The sequence below is a fragment of the Lepus europaeus genome, chromosome 4, assembly GCF_033115175.1.
Source record: "Lepus europaeus isolate LE1 chromosome 4, mLepTim1.pri, whole genome shotgun sequence".
NCBI lineage: Eukaryota > Metazoa > Chordata > Mammalia > Lagomorpha > Leporidae > Lepus > Lepus europaeus.
Window position 1 is genome coordinate 9,510,939 of NC_084830.1, and position 19,745 is coordinate 9,530,683.

A 19,745-nucleotide genomic window follows, 5' to 3' on the forward strand; every position below is an offset into this window, starting at 1 on the left:
CCCTCTGCCTGTGTGCGCGCACAGGTTGTGATGGTGAGTGAAACAGGAGACAGCACTTCATCCAGATGCCTTTCCCAAGGTGGGCAGGGCTGGCCTTGGAACAGAAGCCTCAGCTCAGGACAGTTCCCCTCCACCGTCCCCTCCCTCCCTGCCCCATGTCACACTCTTCCACCCCTCCCCTTCCAGAAGGTTGGGCTTCCTAAACACCAAACCCACCTTCCACCGGCACAAGGTGGTCCGAGCTTTGAGCTTTGAGCTACAGCTCTGGGAGGCTCTGTGTGCCAAGGTCCCCAGCCTGGAGGAGAGCTTGGGCTGCTGGGGGGACCGGGTTCACAGCTCAGCAGGGAGTGGCGTGGGGAAGCGGCACCTGAGTTTGCCTGGGGACTGGCCCTGGGCTCAGTGGCAGATTCAGAGCTGGGCAGGCGGCTCGGGGACCAGGGACCAGCGCAGGGCTGAGCTGTGCCTTGGGGCCTGAAGGAAGACTTCCTCAAAGGGACAGGAAGTGGCCTCTCCTGGCAAGCAGCCCTTCTCCAACCCACACACTAGGGCTTCCACTGGAGCAGCTTGACACTCTATCTTTGGCACGTAGCAAAGCAGTGGTGCTCAATATACCTTTGTTGAAAGCCAAAACAGAAGTCACCGCGGGGAAATGAAGGGGTGGAAGAAAATTGTCACCCAGCCTGTCGGGTCTGGGAGTGTCTTTAGACAATAGGACGGTGCCCGAGGTTGCCAACTCTGTTCATTCCCATGTCCTCAAATCTAGAACGGAGCCTGGATGTAGCAGGCACTCAGCAGGATTACGGAGCAAACGGACTTGGCTCATCTCGCTGTACAGACGGGGAGACTGAGGCCCAGGGCTCTTCTCTACACAGACCAGCTCATAGCAGCAGCTCAATAGACTTGTGGGAGCCAGGACAAGTTAGTGTCAGGGCCCTTGGGAGGCCAGCTTTGGGGCAAGCTTGGGCTGACGGAGGAGAGTGAGGGGTGGGGGAGGGGAGAGTTTGCCTGGGGTCTAGCCCTGGGCTCTGGCAGAGTCAAGCCAGGGGTGCCTTGGGGACAGGACCCTGCTGAGCTGTGAGTGGCAGCCTCTAGTGAGTGCAGCCGCAGCCCGCTAGGTATCAGAAACCACGGGGGAGCATTTAACGAACCCCGAAGTCTCCTCCTCTCTTGAGGTTCTGATTATCTGGGCTGGGCCCGGGCCCTGGCATCCACCTTTGTTAAAACGGGAAACACAAAAGCTCCTCTGGGGCCGAGAAATGGCTGCTGTCGGGCCAGCGCTGAGGTTGGAAAGGGGTCGAGAATCCTCACCGCCCGCCCCCGACTCCGGCTCGGTTTGTGGGGCAGGGAAGAGAAAGCGAGGGCGAGGGGAGGCGCCGGCCTTGGGGCGGGGGTGGAGGGAGGCTCCGCGAGCGCCGAGGCTGCACGGGCGGGCACCCGGCGGTAATCACAGGGAGCCGGCCCGGCGGAAGCGCCTTGGGAAGGCGGCGACTGGGGGCTCCGGAGCCGAGCACTGGGGGAGGTGGGGCGAGTCGCCCGGAGGGGCGCCAGGGCGTGGCGCCGCGCGGTTCTTCGGAGAAGGAGCTGTGAGGCAGGGATGGGGGCCAGCGGGGACGCACGTGCACACGCGTGAACGCCCACGCGCGCGCGCACACACACACACTCGCTCGCTCGCCAACGCACCCCCGGCCCTCGGGACGCAGGGGGCGCGGCAGGCAGAGCCGATCCGCGGCCCGGGGGCACCGCTCGCTCCCCGCCCCCCGCCGCCGCGCCCCGACCGCGGCTTGCGCAACAGGCGGCGGCCCGGGCGGGCGCCCGCCGAGCGCTGCCCCGGTGCGGCCCGGCGCGCCCGGGCGGAGGGAGCGGGAAGGGGTGTGTCCCCCCGGCGTGCGGCCCGGGAGGCCGGGGCGGGGCGCGCGCGGAGGCGGGGCCGCGGCGCCTATAAAGCCGCCCTCTGCCGGGACATAAACAAACCGCGCCTGGCTGCCGGCTCGCGCCCGCGGGTGCACGCCCATCCTCGCCGCTCCGCTCGGCTGCCGCTGGACGCCTGGGCACCGCGCCTTGCCTTTCTCCCTCTGCCCTCGGTAAGCCCGTCGCGCTCCTCGTCCCGGGCCCCGCGGGGGAGCGGACAGGGGTCGCCCGCGGGGCGCTGTGGCGGCGCCCGAGCCGCCCTTTGTGGCTCCGTGGGTTCCAGATCCAGCGCCCCGGAGCTCCCCGCGCGCCGCGACCCACCCAGGGCGCGGGCGCGAGCGCGAGGGGACTCTGGGGACTGGGTTTCGATGAGGGGACAAGGGCGTGGGGAGCCATCCCAGTTCGCCTTCGTCCTGCCTGGAGATATGGGCGTCCGCGGGTCTGGAGGGAGGCGGGAGCCAGCCCGGGAACACCTGGATGGTGCTCCTGGCGGCCTCTCCCGGTCGCGGCTGGCGGCGCTGGCCCGGGCGCGGGAGCTAGGTGGAGAGAAAGAGGCACAGAGCCCGCGGAGCGAGAGGTTGCGCGCGGGTGTGGGTGGGCTGGATAGGGGTGAGCGGCTCCTGGGTGTGTGCGCTTCCCAGGCTGGGCCCCATGGGTGTGGATGCGAGGGGCGGGTGCCGACGCAGCTCCGAGGCCGGGGTCTCGTGTGTGTGTGTGCGTGTGTGTGTGTGTGTTGGGAGGGTCCGGGGTGTGTCGCGGCGCGTGCGACTTGCGCGGGAGCCAATGTCCGCGGGCACCGCCGAGCAGCGTGCGCCCCCCGAGGTGGTCCGGGGTTGGTGCTGCGCAGCGCAGGGGAGGTGGCCAGGGTGCCGGGGGTCTCGCGGGCGTCTGGCGGCCCCCTGCACCGGCCGTAGCGATGCGTGGCGTCATTTTCGCCTCCGCCCACCCTCCCCCGCTTTCCTTCCTTGGCTGTCTCTGGGCCGGGCCTCTCCTGCCCTCCCTGGGGGGAGAACAGCTGGAGTTGCTCGGCCATTCCCGGGAGATGCGCTGCTTCAGCCTCGCGGAAGACATTGGGGCAGGACGAGTGGCCGCGCGGCGAGCTCTGGGGGACGTGCTGCCCGCACCTCTGTCCTGTTAGAAGCCAAAGCTAGAAATTCTGGGGGTCGCGGCCTCACTCCACGGCCCCGCTCCGCCTACAGAGCCCGCTCCCTCGGAGCAGCACCCCTCCTGGCTGGACCTGGGAGGAGGCGCCCAGCAGCAGGTGGGGGAGGGAGGGAGGGAGGGCCGCCTTATTTGGGGCCCGGGAGCACCCCCTTTCTAACTGATGACCCGGGCACTTAAGAGCGGCTCCGTTAAGCTACTGGGGAAGAGCAAAGCTTGCGAGGTCAGCCAGTGGCCATGTCGGAGGAATTTGGACAACCATCCAATGCCCCTTCGCCGCGCTTGTCCTCCCAAGAGCCTCCAGTAAACGTGCTATCCGCATGCAAACCCCGTGCTTGCTAGGAAAATGCAGTTCCCACACAGACCCAACCCAGCTCCCCAAATAGACTCCCGGTCTTTACTGAGTGCCACAAGTGGGCACTGAAGAAAACCAGGTGTCCAGAGGCAGGTCCCCAGCGCCTGCCTGCCAGGGGCTGCTGCTGGCTGTTGTAGGAGACCGTGCAGGTGCAAAGGTGGGCTGTTTGTGCTGTGGCTGGTGGGGGGTGGGGGGGGTCGGGAAGGACAGAGTGGGGAGGGATGGCTGTGAGTGGTGGAAAACCTCAGGAGTGGTGCTCCGGTGTAAGGAGCGCCCCCTGCGGTGTCCCCCAACCTGTGACTTCTTAGCCATGCAGGACCTTGTTTCCCACTACAAGGTGAGCTGCACAGGGGTGGCGAGGGGGCTGTGCCTGCCTCGCCCTGTAACTTGTCACCCGGCCCAGGGCCTGGCACGCAGAGGAGACTTTCATGGGGCCGACCGGATGAATACCTCTGCCTCCTGTGACCCAACAGGTGGAGTCCCAAGGAGGGAGCCGCCCTTGGCAGGTGGAGGTGTGGGGTTGGGCTCTCCAGGGAGCTTGGCACGTGCCTTGGGGTCTTGCCCTCCCGAGGACATCTCCTTGAAGCCACAGGCACACCCAGGACTGCCGACTGTTGGCTTGGTGGCTTGGCATGGAACAGAATATCCACATGGGTGCTAGTCCAGTCCAGCCTCTTTGCATCTTCCAGGTGAAGGGAGGGTTGTGCCCAGTCCTGGTGGGAACCGGAGCTCCCCCGGGAGTCTGTGGTCTGGGCTGAGGCTGTGTAAGGGGTTCCAGACTCCATTTGGGCCCGTCTGCTTCCGAGGGGCAAAATATTGTCTTGTAAGGAAACTTTGGAGGTAGAAGGTGAGTTTTTGTTTTTTCTTTTAAGTTTATATCAGGTGTTTAGAGATGAGCAAAATCAGGCCCCAGAGGAAGAGACCCAGGGTCTCAGCCCCTGGCAGGGGGCCTTTCCCCGGATGGGGCTGCCCCCTCCAGGTGATGGATGGCAGGCTCTGCCCCACCCCCTGCCCAGGGAGCATTGAAACCGCTGGCCTGAGCTTGCCCCAGCATGGACCAGAGAGAAAGCTGCCATTGTGTTTTGCTGGTGTTTTCTTCCTTGGGACTCAACTCCAGAGAATCCTGTCCAAGGCTTGACTCAAAGGCCCTGGCCTGGGAAAGAGAGCCAACGTGATGACTCAGCATCTGAGACCCCAGCAGGGAGCAGTCTGACTCAGCAGGGAACAGGCTGGGCTCAGGCCTGGAAGCTGGAGGGAAGGCCGGAGGGTCAGGGTCAGACACCGCTCACCCCTGTCAGTTTCTCCAGGTCACCTGCTGCCTCCTCCATCCCATTCAGAACTTGTGGGAGCTCTGGCTGGACTCTGTGGCCCCACTGAATGGGTGAGGAAGCCGAGGCTGGCCGACTTGAGGGCTTGTCTGTAGCCACATGGCTGCAAGCGGGAGAGCCGGATTTTGAGCCTAGAGTGAGAGGCTCACAGCCTTGGTGCTTTTCCGGGCCCGCATGCTGCGGTGCGAGGGGGGGAGTCAGACCAGAACAGAGAGCGGAGAGCTCTGTACCTCCGTTTCTTTGAGAAGAACAGGAGCGTCTCATCAGGATGAAGACAGGAAGGCACTGAAGAAAGTTGGTGGGCGATGGAATGAAAAGATGTTTATGTTGGTGGCGCACGGATGTTTATAGCCATGCCTACGGGGGTCTTCAAAAAATTCATGGAAAATGCATATTATGGGGGCTGGTGCTATGACATAGTGGGTAAAGTCTCCACCTGCAGTGCCGGTATCCTATATGGGCACTGGTTCACGTCCTGGCTGCGCCTCTTCCTATCCAGCTCACTGCTGTGGCCTGGGAAAGCAGTAGAAGATGGCCCAAGTGCTTGGGCCCCTGCACCCACGTGGGAGACCTGGAGGAGGCTCCGGGCTCCTGGCTTCGGATTGGTCCAGCTCTGGCCATTGTGGCCATCTGGGGAGTGAACCAGTGGATGAAAGACTTCTCTCTGTGTCTCTGCTTCTGCCTCTCTGTAACTCTGCCTTTCAAATAAATAAATAAATCCTAAAAAATGCATATTATGACAAACTGCCTGGACTTCAGAATTTTTTGAACCAAATGAACTTTTAATTTTTTTAAGATTTATTTATTTTTAAACATTTATTTATTTGAAAGAGTTACAGAGAGAGGAGAGAGAGAAAGACACACACACACACACCACACACAGAAAGAGAGAGAGAGAGAGAGAGCTCTTCCATCGGCTGGTTAACTCCCCAGATGGCCGTAACAGCTGGGGCTGAACCAGGCTAAGGCTAAGAGCCAGGAGCTTCATCCCACCTGGGTGCAGCGGCCCAAACACTTGGGCCACCTTCTGCTTTCTGCAAGCCATCAGCAGGGAGCTGGATCGGAAGTGGAGCAGCCAGGACACGAACCGGCGCCCACGTAGGATGCCGGCGTTACAGGCAGCAGCTTTACCCCGTGAACTTTTCCTTGGGTTCCATCTTCCCATGAACTTTGGGAGCTGTTAGTCCATGTGGATGAGAACAGGTTCTAGCACGTGCGATGCCCCGTAGAGGTGTTTGCCTCCCAACACCCACATAGAAACACTCACCAGGCATCTCGGGGCCTTTTGTCCTCAACCTTCCCGGGCCTGTGAAGAGTGCCTGCCTGCAAATGCTGGACCCAGGGTTGGTTTGTTGAGATTCTTCCAAAAAGCCAAGCTTACCCCAGAGGCACCCAGAGCCGAGCCCTCTCCTCTGGACTGACTGGGGATGGGGGACAGGAGGGAGGAGGCGGTGGCCATGTCAGCTATACTGCCCGGGGCTACCCTCTCTCCAGGGTCTGGTGGCTTTGATGAATATCTGTGTCAGGCCAGTGTGCCCTGTGGCACAGTGCCTCACCTCATCTGTCGAGGAAGGAGGAAGGCATTCTTTCCCACTTCTCAGCCCAAACAGGCCAGGCCAGGGCACACACCTGTCCCGGTCAGCGTGAGCGCGCTGGCCCCGCCTGTTCGAGCCCCGGCATTGCCCTTTCTGCCCTCCTCCTCCTCCTCTGGGCCTGTCCCTTCAGAGTGAACTGGGCTGTCCCTGTTCATGTCAGGTGGCCTCCCTGGCCATGTGCACCTGCTTTTCAGCTCACTCTTTCTATTCAAACGTGGACATCCAGCCGGGCTGGAGGGTGCTGGCCTAGGCTGGTTGGGAAGGGAGGGGGTCTGTAGAGGAAGTGGAGGCTGCCGAGACACAGGGCCCCAACTGATGTCTGCGTGGAGCGCAGTGGAGCCCCCCACGCTGGGCCCCGTGCACAGAGGAGGAGCGGACGATGGTGTCGGGTCCACCAACAGTTTTCTTTCTACCCGGAGCCCTTGACTCTCCCTTCCAACCTTTGCAGAGCTGCCCTCTGTCCCCAAAGCCTTTTGAACCTCTGCTGGGGACCCTCCTAGGTGGGGCCCCTGACAGCCTGGGGCCCAGTGCCCTGCTGCACTGTCAACTTCTGTCTCACAGGTCGTCCCCTCCTGCTCCCACAAGGAGCCTTGTACAAGCACGCATGTTAGCTGCCCACAGAGAGCTTGTCTTAGAGGGAGCTATCCATCCACTCCCATCTCCCCTCTCCCACTGGCTTCCAGAAGCTTCTGAGCAGCCCTCCTTGGACGGGGCCGTTGCGGGGTTCTTGCCAGAGAGGGGCCCTTCGCCCCCTTTCTCCTCTCCTGCTGCCTGGGTCTGCGCTGGGTGCCCCCTGCGGTCTGCATGCCCTCCCTGTTTGCCCGAGGCTGGCTAACACTGGCTCCCACCTGTGTGATTTCAACCAATGATTTGAGCATCTGGCCTGCAGTCAGACCCATCCTCCCATGCGAGCGCCCCCCATCCTCCTGGGACTTGTCTTGTCCCCTCCCCTTGGGCGCCAGCCAAGCCCCAGGGAGAATCTGCAGAAAGATCCGACTCCTTGTACCCCGGAAAACGGGGTTGGGAGGGGTGAGGGATTACTGACACCTCCCTCTCCGCCCCTCTCCCTGACCCCCTGACCTTTGGGACTTTGTTCAAGTTGGATACACGCAGACTGAGCCTGTGCTGCAGCCCCAGCCCCCGGGGAGGAAGGCAGACCTGGCAGAGTGGAGCGAGGGGTGGTTCCGTTCTGTTTCTCTCTGAAATCAGGTCCTGAGTGGTGGGCTCCAGGCAACAATGGGACCCCGAAGGCGTTCCTGGTGGGGGTGTCCCCTCCACGCCATCGCCATCTTTGCACTGTTCTACTGATCCTGATCGCTCTGAGGCTTTGAGAACCCGCTTGTCGACTTCCTGTCCCCGGCAGAGGTGGGGGAGGGGTGGGCTTGCGGCCTGTTCCAGAAAGCCCCCCTGTTGGTTGTGTAAGAGAAGCACTGGGCCTGGAGCGGCTCCCTGGCTGTCCCCAGAGCCTCCAAACCCCTGGTCGGCAAACCTGCCCGGCAAGAGGAGACTAAAGCAGGTCTCACAGCAGGGCACGGGGTCTCCAGGGCAGCCCCTCGGCGACTTTCCTCCGGGTTCAGGTGGCCTGCGACTGCTCTCTGGAACCTTCTGGGGGTTGCTGTGCTCGGGAGAGTTGCCCGGCCACACAGCAGCGGTGCACATCGATTTCTTTTCTTTTTTTTTTTTCCCTCCCCTTCAGAACTGTTCTATAAAGAGCCAGTGTGCTGGAAAGAACACCAGCTTTCATGTGGCTTCGAAACCAGACGTGTCGTGCAGGGGGCAAAATCTGGGCCAGTTGCTGACGACCATGGTCGATGCTAAACTTGTCAACAACCCGTGCTGCCCGGGGCCCCCCCCTTCTCACTGCTGCTCTTTCCTGCCTTCCCTGAACCCCACACCTGTCCCCACAGCGAAGGAGGGAGCTCCATGCCCTTGCCTCTCTGCAGGGAGGAATCCGAGGAAGGAAGTGGGGGCGGGGCAGGGGGTGTGGCTGTAACCTGGGCACAGGCACGCCCACCCTCGCCCAGGGAGCTCTTTGAGGGGCAGATGAAGCTGCTTCCTGCCGGGTCAGGAAGGCACTGGGGGAAGGAGACCCTTGTGGGTGTTGCGTGGGGGAAGTAGACCAGTCTGAGCCAGTCTGGTGGCTCCACGGTGACTGTAGGGTGGAACATGTGACTGCTGTAGCTGCCCTGCACCCCCGCACAGTGTCCCAGCCACATGCAGGCCACCTGCAGAACCTTGCACCTGGACAGGGGATGCAGGTGAGGTCCCTGTGTTTAGGGTGACGTCACTGTCAGCGTTCCCTTGCACGATGCCTGCTGACTTGGCACGTGGCGTAAGTGCTCCGTGCCTCCATTTTCCTGTCTGTTCAGTGGGACTGCGTTGGTGCCTTCCTGCTGGTGCTGCTGTGAAGGCGCCCGGGGCCTTGCAGGTGGAGAGCTGAGGCCCAGAAACGTATTGGCTTGCTCAGAGTCACATAGCAAGAAGGTGGCATGCCTGGGGCCCTCCAGCCGGTGCTCTGGCTGCCCACCGAGGCCTTGGGAGAGGCTGGGGCTCTGTGTGTCCTTTCGGTGCCCTGGTCACCGGGTAATGACTCGGATGGCCTGAGATGCCCGGGTCGCTGCCCTCCCTGGCCCAGATGTGTTCTGCCCTTCCCTTGGCTTTGCATGGAGCTCTTGAGGTTCAGGTGATCACCGACTGTCTCCCAGACTGCTGAACCAGAAAGAAGACTTGCCCGGCCCTCTTGGCCTGTGCTTACTCATCCACTGGCTGGGCTGATTCAGAGGAGCCCCTGGGGGCGGGGGTGGCTCTCAGGGTCTGAGAGCCGGAAACCTGTGTGGCATTTGCTGCGTATCTCCTGTGGGCGTGTCTTCCTTGGGGACACTCACCATGTGTCAATCGCAGGCCGTGTCCTCACAGGTGTCCTGGGAGAGGGAGGGCACTGATTAGGCAGCGGGCTGTGACTTGGCTCCCCTGCTGGGAGCTGGGGTTCTCATGCCCATCTTAGAGCAGGTCAGGCCAGCAGGCGAGAACTTGTTCAGGATCCAGAGCTAAGAAAGGGAGCCCCCCCCCCTTCCCCTGGCTACCCTTCACGTCTCTGACCTTGGCCTTCATGTCTCTGACCTTGGTGGGACAGGTGGCAGAGGGAGAAAGGGTATTAGAAGCCAGGCTCGGAGCTGGTGGAGTGGCCTGGAGCCCTGTTGTTAAACAGGGTTTTAGTAGGAGATGCACCCTGACCTAATTTTCTTTCTAGAGGGGCTTCTTAGGGGACAAAGATGACCTCGGAGACGTGGGTCAGCAGGTCATTGGCCGAGATGCAGCAGGCGGGCTGGGAGTCAGCTCTGCATTGTCCTGCTGTGTGTGGCTGCACCCAGTCACCTAACCCATCGCCATGGAGCTGTTGCTCTGTCTGACCCTTTCCCATCCTGGCAACTGACATTATTTATTTGAGAGAGAGTTACAGGCAGAGAGAGAGAAGTCTTCCATCCACTGGTTCACTCCCCAAATGGCTACAGCAGCCGGAGCTGGGATGATCTGAAGCCTGGAGCTTCTTCTGGGTCTCCCGTGCAGGTGCAGAGGTCCAAGCACTTGGACCATCTTCTTTTGCTTTCCTAGGCCACAGCAGAGAACTGGATCAGAAGAGGAACAGCCAGGATACCAACCAGCACCATATGATATTGTCGGCACCACAGGGGGGGCTTAGCCTGCTGCGCCACAGCGCCGGCCCCGGGACTGACACTCTGTAACTAGGACTTTCCAAGGGCAGTAGTGGGTGGGGAGGCCTGGAGTCCAGGGTGGAGTTCATGCACAGGGAAAGGCTGGGCCTGGACTGTTGCACCTGCTGAGTTGAGGCCAGGAGCCTCTGGGTTGCCGGGCAGGGAGTGACTCCGCCATATGATGGGCAGTGGAGGAGGCCACACATCTGGCCAGCTGCGTCTTGTGCCGGGATGACCCTTACGAGGGCCCTCACGCTGTTGGCAGTGACTGAGTTCCAGACGAGAAGTGCTAGGAGGAGATTGCCAGACATGGATGGCGGCGCGCGCGCGCGTGTGTGTGTGTGAGAACGTGGGTGAGAAGGTGTATGAGCAAACCAGGAGTGTGTGCAAGTCTGTGTGAGTGCCTGTATGAGCAGACACGTGAGTGCGTGCACGGGGGAGAGTGGGTGTGTGCGTGCTAGATTAGGAGCTGGGCATAGGACTCACACCAGGAACTGCCCTGGTGCGCCGTTCCCCACCGGGGCTGGCTGTGTACCCAGGGTGCATGCGGCCAATCAGTAGTTGTTCTCCATATCACAGTGGCGTGATTGGCAGGGACCAGCGGAGCTGCTAAACCTGCCGCACTCCACAGCAAACAGTTCCCTGGCCCGAGTGTCTGTAGTACAGGGTGGAGTCGCTGCTGGAGACACAGGAGGCGCCGCCCTGGTGGGACACAGGACCGGGCTGCAGCCTGCAGAGTGGGTGAGCCCCGGGCAGGCACCAGCTGCCGGGCCTGCGAGCTGCCTGGGGCAGGGCTGGGCCTGCTTGCTGCTGGCCACTTCGCAGACCTGGTAGGAAGTCGGTCCCTGGCCACGCAGCCAGTGTGGGTGACTCTCGGGTTTGGCTCCGTGTGGGGTGCGAAGAGCCGGCTGCCCGAAGAATCTTGTGGTTTGAGACCCTGCTTCGTGGCCAGACCTCCTGAGTCAGGAGGACGCCAAAGAGCAGCTTCTGTGGCCTGTGCGGTGCAAGGTGCCGAGAAGCCTTTGTACGGCCCCAGGAGAGGGCAGCCCTGGTTACTGGGGGGTGGGATGGGGGTGGCCTGGCAGGATGCTGGTGTTTTTGAACACGCAGGTTCCCCCAGGGGACAAAAGTTGAGGCTCCTCTGCTTTACTGGGTTCCGGATGGTTGTTGGTGTAGACCCAGCAGCTGTGCCGAGGCTCCAATGCCATTTGGGGTGTGATGGTTCTTTGTGCCAGTGGCTGTCCCAGATGCTGTAGGAGGCTCAGCAGCTCGGTGGCATCTGCCCACTCCATGCCGGTAGCTGTCTCCGGTTGTGGCCATCAGAAGTGTCCCCAGACATGGCCGGATGTCCCCAGGGGAGACAGAAGCACCCCTGATTGAGGCAAGTGCTGCAATGGCCTCAGTCCTCAGTGGCCCCACCTCCCAGCCTCCCTGAGGCCCTGAGTTTGCCAAAGAAAGGGGCTGTCACCCACCCCCCCAACCCCAGCTCCAGAAAGCAGACCGGGTGAGTACCTGGTATTTCTAGAAGGCTCGGTCACTTTTCAACTCGCTGCCTCTTTGGACTAGGAAACTAAGTTGTAGGAAGGTCGGGGGTGGGGGGGTGGGGAGTGAAGGCGTCTCAGCAGGTGCACGTCTGGCACACCAGGATGGCTGGACGTTGTCTCCCTTGTGTTCTGAGGGAGGGGGAGCCCGAGAGGCTGACCGTGTGATCTGAAAGCCAAGGGGGGCAGACCGAACTGGGCTGAGCTGCCGCCCGTCGTCCTCGGGCAGGTGGACTGGCTTCCAAGTTGTTTCACGTTCATGGCTTAGTGCCGGCTCAAGGGCAGGCTAGGGGAGAGCTTTGCTCTAAAACCGCCCGGCCCATCTGTGCAGGGACCGCACTGTGGCCGGCCTGCACCTGGTGTGATGCCAGCAGCGAGAGGTGGACTGGGAACCAGGGGGAGGCTCCCTGCCCGGGGAGCTCACCACCTGGGCCACGTCGGGGAGGGCAGGCTCCAGCCTACCCTGGCCCCCCAGGCTTCCCGGCCGAGCCCAGGGTCAGAGGCTCTGTGAAGCGCACAGTCCTTTGGCTCTCGGCATGTGGCCCGGTGAGGCCAGGGTTTCTGGCTGGCCCCCTCGGCTGCGTGGGTGAGGTGTCCCACGGGCCAGGGTCTCGGGACCACGAACACGCTGAATTAGCAAACCCAACAGACCCTGGCCTTTCAAACCCCTGCCTCTGAGCTGGAGGCTGCCCAGGAATGCTGACAAACATAAAACCGACTTTGTTTTCGGAATGTTCTGGAGCCCGGACTCCAGGGGCCTCATAAAGGCAGCCTTATGGGCTGCTTATCTGCTGGGGGAGCTCTCTCCAGGCCGCAGAGTGGGGCCTCCAGTGGCCAGCAGGACCCGCCCACGGGATGCCACAGCCACTCACTGACCTCTGCCTCGCGTCGCACGGGCCCTCCGCGGCCTCAGAGGTGCCCTGGGCTGGGGCGCCGAGGCTCAAGCCCCCCTCTTGGCCATCGCATGCTCGGGCAGCCAGGAGCCCCGGGCCCCCACTCTGGAAGGGGTCAGCTGTTTCTCACGGAGTTTGCCAGTTTAGGTCTTCCTCTGCACAGTGGGTGGGTGGCCCGAGCCTATCCCTCCTGTCACTTCCTTTTTTTTTGGGGGGGGAGGGGTCGTCCCCCAGGCATTGGTGGGCACCCAGCCCTTCCCTCTTGACTTGATCTGAGGGAGTCAGCGCTGCTGGCCCTGGAGCCCACAGGAAGCTCCTGGGGCCATGACCAGGGGAGAGTCCCACGCTGCCCAAGCCCTGCCCTCCAAGGACGGGGTGGTGGCGGCTTTCCATGCCCATCCCGGCTCCGCGCCGGTCCACCTTTCATTTCCTGCCCTGCACCTGCCTGGGTCAGACGAGGAGGGGTCATGAAGTGCTTCTGCCTCCCAGGTCTCCTTTCAGAGCCCCAGGGAGCACCCCAGGCCCGTCGCCTCTGGCTTCACATTGTCCCTGAGCCCTGGCCCTCTTCTCTCTCGGTAGGCAGCTGGGGGGTCCTGCACAGAGGCAGCTGTGGGACGCGAGTGTGTGTGTACACGTGTGTTCTCTGCACTGGGTCCTCGCGCGTGACCTTTGGCTGTCAGTCTGGGACTGCCTGACGGGGCACCAGTGACGTGGGACCCATTGTAGAAGGCTGCAAGGAGCCCCCTGGGTGTGGCGGGTGGACTTGGAGTTGATGTGGGGACCCAGTTTTGAGTCCCGGTCCATCCGTTTGATTGGAAAGGTAGCTGAGTCTGTGACCCCGCAGGGATCCTGGCGTGGGGCAGTGGGCACGAGGGCCTCCCCGACACCCGTGAGCCTGCACAGGGTGGACGAGCTGCTGGGCAGAGTGGAGCCCGTCTCGCTCCCTGGGCTCGGATTTGCTCCCTGCAGGAGGCGTGAGCAGGACGCGCTGAGCTCTGGGCCTTTATCTGCTTGCAGGCAGTGAGAGCAGACAGACATGTCTCGGGAGCTGCAGGACGTGGACCTCGCCGAGGTGAAGCCTTTGGTGGAGAAAGGGGAGGTGAGTGCAGATGTCCCGGCCGCTCACATCCCGTGCCCGTGTGTGCACACGTGCGCACTCTCCGTACCCGCCATGCACACACGGGCGTGCACAGAGGCACACTGTACACACCACACACACATGGGCGTGCCCCCATGGGCGTGCACACAGAGGCACACTCTGTACACACCACACACATGGGCGTGCACACAGACACTGTACACACCATGCACACATGGGCACACACACAGACACTGTACACACCACACACACACGGGCATGCCCCCATGGGCGTGCACACAGAGGCACACTCTGTACACACCACACACACACGGGCGTGCACACATGGGCGTGCACACAGAGGCACACTCTGTACACACCACACACACATGGGCGTGTACACGGAGGCACTCTCTGTACACACCATGCACACACGGGCGTGCACACAGGCACTCTCTACACACCACGCACACATGGGCGTGCACACAGGCACTCTTTGTACACACACCGTGCACACATGGGCACACACACAGACACTGTACACACACATGGGCGTGCACACATGGGCGTGCACACAGAGGCACACTGTACACACCACACACACATGGGCGTGCACACATGGGCGTGCACACAGAGGCACACTCTGTACACACCACACACACATGGGCATGCACACACAGGCACTCTCTGTACACACCACGCACACATGGGCGTGCACACACGGGCGTGCACAAGGCACTCTCTACACATCACGCACACATGGGCATGCACACAGGCACTCTCTGTACACACCACACACACATGGGCGTGCACACAGGCACTCCCTGTACACACCACGCACACACGGGTGTGCACACAGAGGCACTCTCCGTACACACCTTACACACATGGGCATACTCTGCACACGCCCCCATGGGCATACACACAGAGGCACACTCTGTATACACCACACACACATGGGCGTGCACACAGAGGCACTCTCCATACACACCACACACACATGGGCATGCACACAGAGGCACACTCTGTACACACCACACACACATGGGCGTGCACACAGAGGCACTCTCTGCACACACCAGGCATACATACATACACAGTATACATACACAAACACACACGTGTACCAGATGCACAAACATACATGTACCACATGCTGCTCCCTTGAATGCAAAGGGTGGGCCAGGTGGGCCACCACATGCCACAGCTCTTGCCCACACCTCTCCGTGGCTCCTCTGCCCCCATGTCACTGCTCCCCCTTTTAAAGTAAGGGCGTGGAGCCAGCGGTCCTCTGACTCTGAGCACCCCCACAGCCAATCTCCCGTGGCTCAGTACATCCCACCGCGCTCTGCTTTTACAACCCGTGTGTTGAAATCCTGTCCCTTGAGTCACTTCGTTTCCCCAGTGGCAGTGCGGTGAGCAGTTGCTGTTCTCTTTCCTGTGCCTGGTGTCCCCCCGCCCCTGCATCTGGCCAGTGCCAGTGCATGGACACTTGTCCCCAAGGCTGCTGTCACGGGGTGGGGGTGCAGTGCACCTGCTTTTTGGCACATTGAGAGTGTGTGTGTGTGTATATGTGTGTGTGGGGGGCACGTGTGGGTGATCAGGGCGAGGGGAGGCCCCTGGGTTCCTGCCTTATTTCTCTGCCTGCAGAAAGTGACGAAACCCACCCTCTCTCTTTCCACAGACCATCAGCGGCCTTCTGCGGGAGTTCGATGTGCAGGCAAGTAGAGCATGTGGCCTCTTGCCCCCCCGCCCCCTCTTCTGTCTGTGGGTCTGCAGCAGATCGTGGTGCAGGTGGAGGTGGGGGTGGGGTGGGGGTGGGCAGGGCAGAGGCGGAAGGTGGTGCACAGAGCCGGCTGCCTGCACCCAGGTGCTCTTCGAAGCTGGCCTGAGTCCTGACTGAAGAAGTGGAAGCTGCCGGTCACTTCCTGTGACAGCCGGACAGAGATTCAACCCCGTATGGCCACCCCGAGCCAGGCAGAACTGGGAGCGTGGGCGGGACAGTGGGGCCTGGGGACTCCGATGGGAAGGAGTGGGGTCAGAATGTTCCTGGCTTTCCTGGGAGAGTGAAACCAGCCTTCTCCCTGGTTTACGGCCCCGCGCCTGAAGCGTGCCCACCCCACGGGGGGCTGGAGGAGCCCAAGAACAAGCTGTTGAGGCAGTGGGCTGGACAGGAGGGTCAGAGCTGTGGGAACCAGAGGTCCTGGGCTCATTGTCTGCAAGCCTGGCTAGGCCCCATGCTGTGCTGAGCTTATGGGCTGCTAGAAGGAGGGCTGCTCACTTGGGGTGCCCTAGGGCAGGCCGAGCCACGCCCACCTGACCTTGACCTTGACAGCAAGGGCATCCGAAGCCTGGAGCCACTCCCAGCAGCCTCAGCTCAGTGTCTCCACCCTGCTCCACCTTCTCCCTCCCAGTCCACCGTCTCCCCAGCCCCTCCTGACGCTGGGCTTCTGGCCTGGTGTTTGGAAGGAAAGGAAGGCATGGGATTGGGCTTGGAAGCACAGGATCACGGGAAGGCCTGGAATCCCACCTCCAAGGTGTGTGGACCTCCGGGGCTCGGGCACGGCTGGGCTGCGCCTGTGCTTTCTGTCTGGCCATCTGGTCTCCTCTGAGGACAGCCCATCCTGCTGCCGGCATGGACTTAACACAGAACGTACTTAGGCAGCCACCGCCGTGCCCCGGGCCCTGGCGCCCAGCCAGACCTGAACTGCTGAGGACAACCCTCTTAACCCCGACAGTGCCCTAAGCCGGGACCCACGGCTCTGTTCTTAAGGCACAGGACCCTAAGGCTGTTCAGGTGTCCTGGGGCCCTGCAGGAGGGGACCCTAGAAACCTGCTTCCACAGTCTCCTCCCGGGGTCGGTGTGGGCCAAGGGCAGGGCCAGTGGCATCCACCTGCTGCCCAGTGAAGACGGGCGGGTGACACCGTGACCTGGCACTGAATGCTGCCTGCCCCGGAGAGGTGCGTCCAGCCCGAGTGCTCCTCCCGCAGGTGTGCCCTCTCGGTGCATCTGCGGTTGACGGATTCGGAGTGGGGCTGGCGGATTCGGAGTGGGGCTGGCGTCTCCTGTTTTGTGAATGAAGGAATTGAGCCGCCCGGACAATGGAACTTGCCTGAGGTCTGGCCGAGGCAGAGGCGGCCTGCCACCTCTCCCGGAGCGGCTTTTTTTCCGCTTTTCTTTCTCTGTGAAAGAATCAGCCCCGCACGGATTTAATCTTCTCTGACTTTCAAACTGTGGGCCTGTGAGCAGGTTGCTCACCTGTTCTGAGCCCAGGTCTGCTCTTTGGACTTGCGCTGTGTGTCTGGGCACTGTTAGGAGCCTGACTTATTTCCTGTCGTCTCTTGCACTCACTGGGTCTTGGTAGTTCTGGGTAGGGCTTCTAGTAGCATCCATTTACAGCTGCGCAGAGCCTGCGGGTCACCAAGGCTGGGAGCCACGAAGCTAGGGTACCCAGGGCCGCCGCTGAGGTTGCTCCTCCCTGCCTCGGGCAGGTCTCCTCCCTTCCTCCGCCTGCTGCCTCCCCTTAGTGACAGCTCTGCCACCAGGAGTGCCTGCAGCTCAAAAGCCAGGCCACCGTCTGCAAGGGTGCAGGACGCGAGCCTGGGTGGTGGAAGCGCCCCTTACCCTAGGGGGCCGGGAGCCCTGAGCGCCAGCGTCCTGCGGGAGGGGGAAGGTAACCAGAGCAGGAGTCTGCTTCTGGGCTTTCCCTGGGGCCCCGGGGAGGAGGTGTCAGGGGAACGCAGGCCCCCAGCCTGTAGGACCTAAGGCACTCTTGTGAATGGGAACAGGAGAGGGACCTGGGTGGGGTGTGGGAGGAGGAGCAGGGCCCTGCTCACCGCCGCCCCTCTGCGTCTGGCTTGCACGGTCTCCTGTGACCAGTCCGTCGGCTGCACCTGCTGGGCCGGTGAAGGGTAGGGAGGGCCCAGAGCTGTCATTCTGCTGGCCATGTCCTGCACGTGGAGCACGGCTCTTGGTCTTTAAGGAGCGCGTGGCCTTGAGGTGGCCTCCGGTTCCTCTTTGTTACACTCTAAGAGGAAGGGAGCCGGCACCAGGAAGCGACATCCCTGGGGCCACCCTGGCCTCTCCCTGTCACTGCCGAGAGCCGCCTGTTCTCCCTGCAGGAGCGCGATGGTGTTAGCGAGGCGCCGGGGGCTTCTGGTGAGTGGTATTCGGGTGGGGAAACAGACCAGTGTGGTGGAGGTGGGAGTCGTTTCAGCTCTGCCTGGTGGGGCAGGGAGCTCATGTCTCGCTGTGCTGCTCATGGGCTGGGGTCTCCTCTGCCCCTTGGCTGGGGCTCGCTGTCATCTCCCTCTGTCTCAAGGATGATAGGCAGTGGGGCTGTTGTGGGGGGGGGGGTAGGAGGTGACAGGTGCCCTTCCTGGTGCAGCTGGGGAGACCAAGAGGCCGAGAAGAGGGGGAAGCCCTTTGTCCAAGGCTGCATGGAATTCTGGGTTCAGGCCTTGCTTCTGACATCGTCCACCCCAGGGGAGCAGGAAGACAGGGGTCCGGCGGGCACATGGAGCCTCTCACTCCATTAGCTCTGTGGGCCGAGCAGTGCTGTAAGGGGGCAGCCCTTGGTGGGGGGGAGGGGGTAACCTGGACATCTGGGGCTGAGTTGGACCACCCCGACCTCCTGCCCCGTCACAGAACTGTCCGTGCGGTGCCTCCTGCGGCAGATGCTGAGTCGGTGACTTCCTGTGGGGTGTTGGGCTCGTCTGTCCCCCTCAGGGTCAAGGCTGCTTCCGAGAGCCAGGAAGAGCAGCCTGCGAGCCCAGGGTGCCCTTTCTTGGTGGGTAGACCAGGGCGAGGCGTTCACCCCCTTGGGCCTGAGTTTCCTTATCTGTGAGACAGAGTGCAGAGAGAAGGGTGCTGGGCTGGGCCAGATACCACGCTCCTGTCCCCTACCCCGCTATGTGACGTAATGTGATAAAATGCATATGACGTAACGGCCACCATCTTTTTTTTTTTTTTTTTTAAGGATACCAGTCAGGGTGAGCATTTCTTCTTTTTTTAAATTGTGACTTTTCAAAAAAAGATTTTTAAAACTTATTTTGTTATTAAACTTATTTGAGAGGTAGAGAGAGAGAGAGAGAGATTCCAGCCTCCTCTGGTTCACTCCCCGAATGGCTGCAACAGCCAGGGCCGAGTCAGGCCGAAGCCAAGCGCCAGGGGCTTCTTCCTGGGAATCCCACATCGGGTGCAGGGGCCCAAGGACTTGGGTTGTCTTCTGCCGACTCCCCAGCTGCACTAGCAGGGAGCTAGATGGGAAGCAGCAGCTGGGACTGGGACCAGCGCTGCTGTGTAAGATGCCACTGTCACAAGCTGTGGCTTAACCTGCTGGGCCACGATGCTGGCCCCTGAGGTTCACCAGAGTCTGAGCCATGTTCATGTGTCCGGCCCTAGAGCATTCGGTCCCTTCCACCCATCTGCACAACTGACGACCTTGCCAGACTGAACCTCAGCGCCTGTGAGACTGCTTCCCACCCCTCCCACGGGGGCCAAGGGCCCAAGCACCTGGGCCATCTTCCACTGCTTTCCCAGGCGCACCAGCAGGGAGCTGGATCAGAAGTGGAGCAGCTGGGACTCAAACCAGCGCCCATATGGGATGCGGGGGCTGCAGGCAGCAGCTTAACCTGCTGTGCCGCAGTGCCGACTCCTCACTTGGCATCCTCAGGGCTCAGCCGTGTCGTGTGCCAGTATTGCCTTTGCGAGGCTGAGTATCTTGCCGTGGGTCGACCTCGTCTCGCTTGTCCGTCCGTCCGTCTGTGAGCCGACACTCAGGTGCTCCCACCTTTGGCTCCTGTGCACCGTGCTGCTGTGAGTGTGGGCACACATCGGGCATAGACTCTGCCTGCAGTTCCTTGGGGAGTGGGATTGCTGGAGTGGAAGTCTGGAAATCGTGGATTTGGTTCTGAGACGCCTAGAGAGCTGTCTTATTCCTGGGAGGGGTGAGCCCTCCCTGCTTGGTCATTTGCAAAGCCTGCCCCCGCCCCCAGTGTATTTTGTGTCCCGCGACACAGGGCAGCCTGTGGAGCAGGCTTTGCCCAGGAAAGCAGAGGTGAGAACAGGTTTTCCCGCACCGTGCGCAGGCCTGGCTGAGCCCCGCGGGCCCGGAGTGCAGTCGGGAGGTGTGTTTCCCTGGTGCGCCTTCCTTTGTTAAGCAATGCCCACT

The 19,745-nt window shown here is 61.8% G+C and overlaps 1 protein-coding gene across 1 annotated transcript in view; it reads left to right on the top strand.

The window, feature by feature from the left end:
- Window positions 1–1,979: 1,979 nt before the first annotated feature.
- NDRG1 (N-myc downstream regulated 1) overlaps window positions 1,980–19,745 on the top strand; it is a 45,786-nt gene continuing 28,020 nt past the window's right edge. The window contains exons 1-3 of the mRNA XM_062187957.1: window positions 1,980–2,081; window positions 13,512–13,593; window positions 15,257–15,292. Coding sequence (XP_062043941.1) covers window positions 13,531–13,593; window positions 15,257–15,292 — 99 coding nt within the window. The 5' untranslated portion in view covers window positions 1,980–2,081; window positions 13,512–13,530. The remainder of the gene's footprint in view (window positions 2,082–13,511; window positions 13,594–15,256; window positions 15,293–19,745) is intronic.